The following is a 4,986-nucleotide window of genomic DNA, read 5'->3' on the forward strand; positions in this document are numbered from 1 at the left end:
TTACCGGGTTCTGATTCCCGGTGCCCGGTGCCGGTATCACAGTCCCGGTACCGAGTGCCGCTGTCGGTTCTGGTGCCGGTGCCGGTACCCGACGCCGGTTCCGGTTCCCGTCTCGCGGTCCCGGTGCCGATTCCGGTTCCCGGTACCCGGTGCCGGTTCGGATGCCCGGTGCCGGTGCCTCAGCGCCGTACCGAGTGCCCGGTTTGGATTCCCGGTGCCGGTCGCGGGTTCCGGGGTTGTTCTGGGGTTCCGTGGTTCTGGGGCCGTGGTGCCGGTACCGGGGTTGTCCGGGGCTGTCGGTGCCGGTTCCGGTGTCGCAGTCCCGGTGCCGGTGTCGCCATTGGTTGGCCCCGGTGCCACCTGGCTCCTCCCCAGCCCCCTGCGGCTATAACGGGCCCGGGCGGGGCCGGTGCCGGTGCCGGTCCCGAAGCGACACCGAACCCGGAGCCGCAGCGATGGCAGCGGCGAGACCCAGGTGGCACCGGGACACGGGGGGGACACGGGGGGGACACGGGGGGACACGGGGGGACCCCAGGTGGCACCGGGACACGGGGACACGGGGAGAGGGGGGGACACGGGGACATGGGGGGACACGGGGGGACAGAGGGGACCCCAGGTGGCACCGGGACACGGGGGGGACACAGGGTGGGACCCTGGGGAGAGGGGGACCCCAGGGACAGGGGGGCAGGGGGGGACAGGGGGGACCCCCAGGGACAGTGAGGACAGAGGGGGACAAGGGGGGACCCCAGGGACAGAGGGGACCCGGGGACAGGGGGATCCGAGGGACAGAGGGGACCTTGGGACAGGGGGGACAAGGGGGGACCCTGGGACAGCAGAGACCCTGGGGACAGTGGGGACAGGGGGGGACGTTGGGGACAAGGAGGGACCCCAGGGACAGAGGGGACCCCGGACAGTGGGATCGAGGGACAGAGGGGACAGGGGGGACCCTGAGGACCCCAGGGACAGGGGACAGAGGGGACTTGGGGACAGAGGGGACAGGGAGGACCCAGGGACAGCAGAGAGCCTGGGGACAGGGGTGACAACGGGGACAGAGGGGGTCTGGGGGACAGGGGGGACAGGGGGGACAGGGGACACCTTGGGGACAAGGGGGACCCCAGGGGACAGTGGTCACCAGGGACAGAGGGGACAAGGGGACATCGCTTGGGTGCCACCAGGGTGGGGACGGGAGCTGGGGGGTCCCTGGGGGGGGAGGGGACACCCTTGGGGACACTGGGGGGACATGTCCGGGGGGCGGGGGATGTCCCCAAACCCTGTGTCCCCTCCGCAGGTCCCCAGCGCTGGCATTTGTCACCTCCTGCTGGTGGCCGCGGTGACAGCCGATGGTGAGGGGACACCTTGGGGGGGTGGGGACACCTTGGGGGGGTGGGGACATTTTGGGGGGGTGGGGACACTTTGGGGGGCGTGGGGACACTTTGGGGGGGGACAGGACACTTTGGGGGGGTGGGGACACTTTGAGGGGGCTGGGGACATTTTGGGGGGGATGGGGACACCTTGGGGGGGGTGGGACATTTTGGGGGTGTGGGGACACCTTGGGGGGGTAGGGAAACCTTGGGGGACACAGACACGAGGGTCCTGGGGACCCGAATCTTTGGGGGGGGCGGGAGGGGTTGGGGACAAATGCCACCCCCGTGTGTCCCCACAGAGCCCACCAGCACCCAGGACGTGGTGGCCCTGTCTGCAGAGGGACAGACACCAGGTAGGGGACAAGGACAAAGCCACCCTCCCCCCCCCCCCAAAAAAAAAAAACAAAAAAAAAAACCCAAACTGCTCCCGTGCCTCAGTTTCCCTCCCCCCCGAGGTGTTGGGGGTGGCAGGAGGGGCCGGGGGGGCTGACATCTGTCCCTTGTCCCTTGCAGACACTGTCACCCCCGCCAAGCTCGAGGCCTCTGGAGAGAGTGAGGAGAGGGGGGGACATTGGGGGGGGTGAGGGGGGGCGGGTGACCCCCCCTGACCCCCCGTGACCCCCCCAGGTGACCTCAGCACCACCGTGGGGCAGCACCTGGGAAAAGGTAGGGGGGGGGACCCCCCCGTGAGGACAGGGACCCCCCCCATGACCACAGGGACCCTCAACATTGGGACAGGGACCCCCCCCCCATGAACAGGGACCCCCCCCATGGGCACAGGGACCCCCCCATGAATGGGGACCCCCTATGGGGACAGAGACCCCCCCATGGGCACAGGGACCCCCCCCATGAACAGGGACCCCCCTACCCATGGACACAGGACCCCCCATGAATGGGGACCCCCAACATTGGGACAGGCCCCCCCCCCCCCATGAACAGGGACCCTCCCCCATGAACAGGGACCCCCCACCCATGGGCACAGGGACCCCCCTATGCGCAGGGACCCCCACCAACCGGACCCCCCCTCATGGCACAGGACCCCCCCATGAAAATGACCCCCCCACCCCCATGGGCACAGGGACCCCCCCCCATGGGACGGGACCCCCCCCCCATGAACAGGGACCCCCAGCATTGGGACAGGGACCCCCCATGAGAAAGACCCCTCCCCAATGAGCACAGGACCCCCCCCTGGGCACAGGCCCCCCTGGACAGGTCCCTTTTTTTGGGGGGGGGGTCCCTGTGCCCCGCTGCCCCCCCCTCCCCACCCCCCCAGGTTTGAGCCCCGGCTTCTCGGAAGTTTCGGTCCCTTTGGCCGCCGCCTCCCCCCAGCGGGACCCCCCGGGGGGCTCCTCCTCTTCCTCCTCCTCTTCCTCCTCCTCCTCCTCCTCCCTGGACCCCCTGGACAGCGGCTCCTTCGGCGTGGATCTCCTGGCCGCGGACACGCGTGGGGGTGGGTGAGAGCGGCCCCGCTCCCCTCCCGATGTCCCCTCCCCCCCCCGCTGCCCCCCGGGGCTGATCCCGAGCTCCGGGTTCTCCTCAGGTCCCGTGGGGGAGGGTCCGGCCCGGTCCAACGAATCCAACGAGGAAGGTGAGAATCCCGGGAAAAGAGCAGAACCTCTGGGACACAAACATCCCACCCACGGACACCTCCCACCCACGGACACCTCCCACCCACGGACACCTCCAGACACCTCCATCCCATCCCATCCCATCCCCATCCCATCCCCATCCCATCCCCATCCCATCCCATCCCATCCCCATCCCATCCCATCCCATCCCCATCCCATCCTCATCCCATCCCCATCCCACTGGGGGTGTCCCAATACTTTGGGGGTCCCAGTATTTTGGGTGGGGGTCCCAGCTCTTTGGGGGGGGTCCCAGCACTTCGGGGGTGTCCCAAATCTTTGCGGGTGTCCCAGCACTTTGGGTGGGGATCCCAGCATTTTGGGGGTGTCCCTGCACTTTGGGGATGTCCCAAATCTTTGGGGGGGTCCTAGCACTTTGGGGGGGGTCCCAACCTTTTCGGGGTGTCCCAGCACTTTGGGGGGGGTCCGGTGGGCAGAGACCACCCCAGCCCCACGGGGGGGTCGGTCTAGTGCCCCCCCCATCCCATCCCAATCCCAATCCCACAGGATCCGACCGGGACGGGGACTCAGAGGAGGCTTTGGCATCCCAAGGTGACAATGGGTGACACGGGGGGAGGGGGGGGGGGACACACGCGTGTCAGGGGCACGGGGGGGGGTCTAACCCAACCTCCCCCCCCCAGGGATCTGATCCTGCTTGGAGGCTCCTCCTGGAATTCCGTCTTCTCCCAAGCTTTCCCACCCTGTCCCTCCTGCTCCTCTGCCTCCCCCCCACCCCCCTCCCGCCCTCCCAAAGGGGGTGAATCCCCCCCCCCCCGGCATGGGGACCCCCCCCGGGGGGTGCTGGGGGGGTGGGCAGGGGGTGAGGGGGGGTGGGGGTGTCCGGACCCCCCCAGGTGTCCCCTCTGTCCCCCCCAATAAAGGTCCCTGCAGCAGGAGATGGTGTGGTGGGGGGAGGGGGGGGACGGGACCCCCGAGGGGGGGCACTGGGGTGGGAGGGGGGGCAGGGGGAGAAGTGGGGTGCGGGCAGCTGGGGGGGGTGGGGGGAGGGGAATGGAGGATGGGGGGGGGGGATGGAGAAAATCATTGGATATGGATGAGGGAAGTGGGGGGGATGGGGGGGGATGGGGAGGGGGGGGATGGACATGGGGGGGGTGGGGGGAAATGGGAATGGAGGATGGGGGGGGATGGACATGGATGGAAGCTGTGGAGTGGAGGTGGGATGGAAGTGGGATGAAGGATGGGGTTGGGATGGACACAGAGGGAGTTGGGATGGAGGGGGAGGGGTTGGGATGGAGGGGGAAGGGTTGGGATAAAGGGGGAGGGGGTTGGGATGGAGGGGTTCTGCAGGGGTTCTGGATCCATGGGTGAGGTTCTGCAGAGGTTCTGGATCCATGGGTGAGGTTCTGCAGGGGTTCTGGATCCATGGGTGAGGTTCTGCAGAGGTTCTGGATCCATGGGGTGAGGTTCTGCAGAGGTTCTGGATCCATGGGTGAGGTTCTGCAGAGGTTCTGGATCCATGGGTGAGGTTCTGCAGGGGGTTCTGGTCAGACTGGGTCCCAGTGGTACCTCTCCGGGTGTCCCCTCCCTGTCCCAGCCCCAGAAGTGGGGGCTCGGGGTCCCTCAGCCCCAGGGGGGGTCTTGGTGCCTCAGGGACAGGGGGGACATGGGGGGAGCCCCACGTGGGGCCCCGACACACCCACACCTGGACCCCAGGGAGCATCGGGGGGTCCAGAGCTCTGCGTGGACACCCCCCATGGACACCCCCCCCCCATGGACACCCCCCCCCATGGACACCCCCCATGGACACCCCCCATGGACACCTCCCCAGGGGACATTCCCAGGGGGCATTCCCGGTGCCCCCTGTGGCTCCGTGTCCTGTCTCGGGGTCACTCGGTGTCCCCTCTGGAGCTGTCCCAGGGAGAGGTGACCCAGGTCAGGCACCAGCACTGGGATCAGGCACGGGATCTGGGATCTCTCCTGGGATCAGATACGGGATCTGGGATCTCTCCCGGGATCAGGCACTGGGATCAGACATG

General features: G+C 68.5%; 1 protein-coding gene across 1 annotated transcript in view; it reads left to right on the forward strand.

Moving 5' to 3' along the window:
• LOC139792987 (uncharacterized) overlaps nt 1-3,882 on the forward strand; it is an 8,107-nt gene extending 4,225 nt beyond the window's left edge. The window contains exons 2-9 of the mRNA XM_071736981.1: nt 43-475; nt 1,664-1,717; nt 1,878-1,916; nt 1,992-2,030; nt 2,638-2,814; nt 2,905-2,952; nt 3,497-3,541; nt 3,631-3,882. Coding sequence (XP_071593082.1) covers nt 43-475; nt 1,664-1,717; nt 1,878-1,916; nt 1,992-2,030; nt 2,638-2,814; nt 2,905-2,952; nt 3,497-3,541; nt 3,631-3,638 — 843 coding nt within the window. The 3' untranslated portion in view covers nt 3,639-3,882. The remainder of the gene's footprint in view (nt 1-42; nt 476-1,663; nt 1,718-1,877; nt 1,917-1,991; nt 2,031-2,637; nt 2,815-2,904; nt 2,953-3,496; nt 3,542-3,630) is intronic.
• The last annotated feature ends 1,104 nt before the right edge of the window (nt 3,883-4,986 follow it).

The sequence above is a fragment of the Heliangelus exortis genome, chromosome 2 (assembly GCF_036169615.1).
Source record: "Heliangelus exortis chromosome 2, bHelExo1.hap1, whole genome shotgun sequence".
NCBI lineage: Eukaryota > Metazoa > Chordata > Aves > Apodiformes > Trochilidae > Heliangelus > Heliangelus exortis.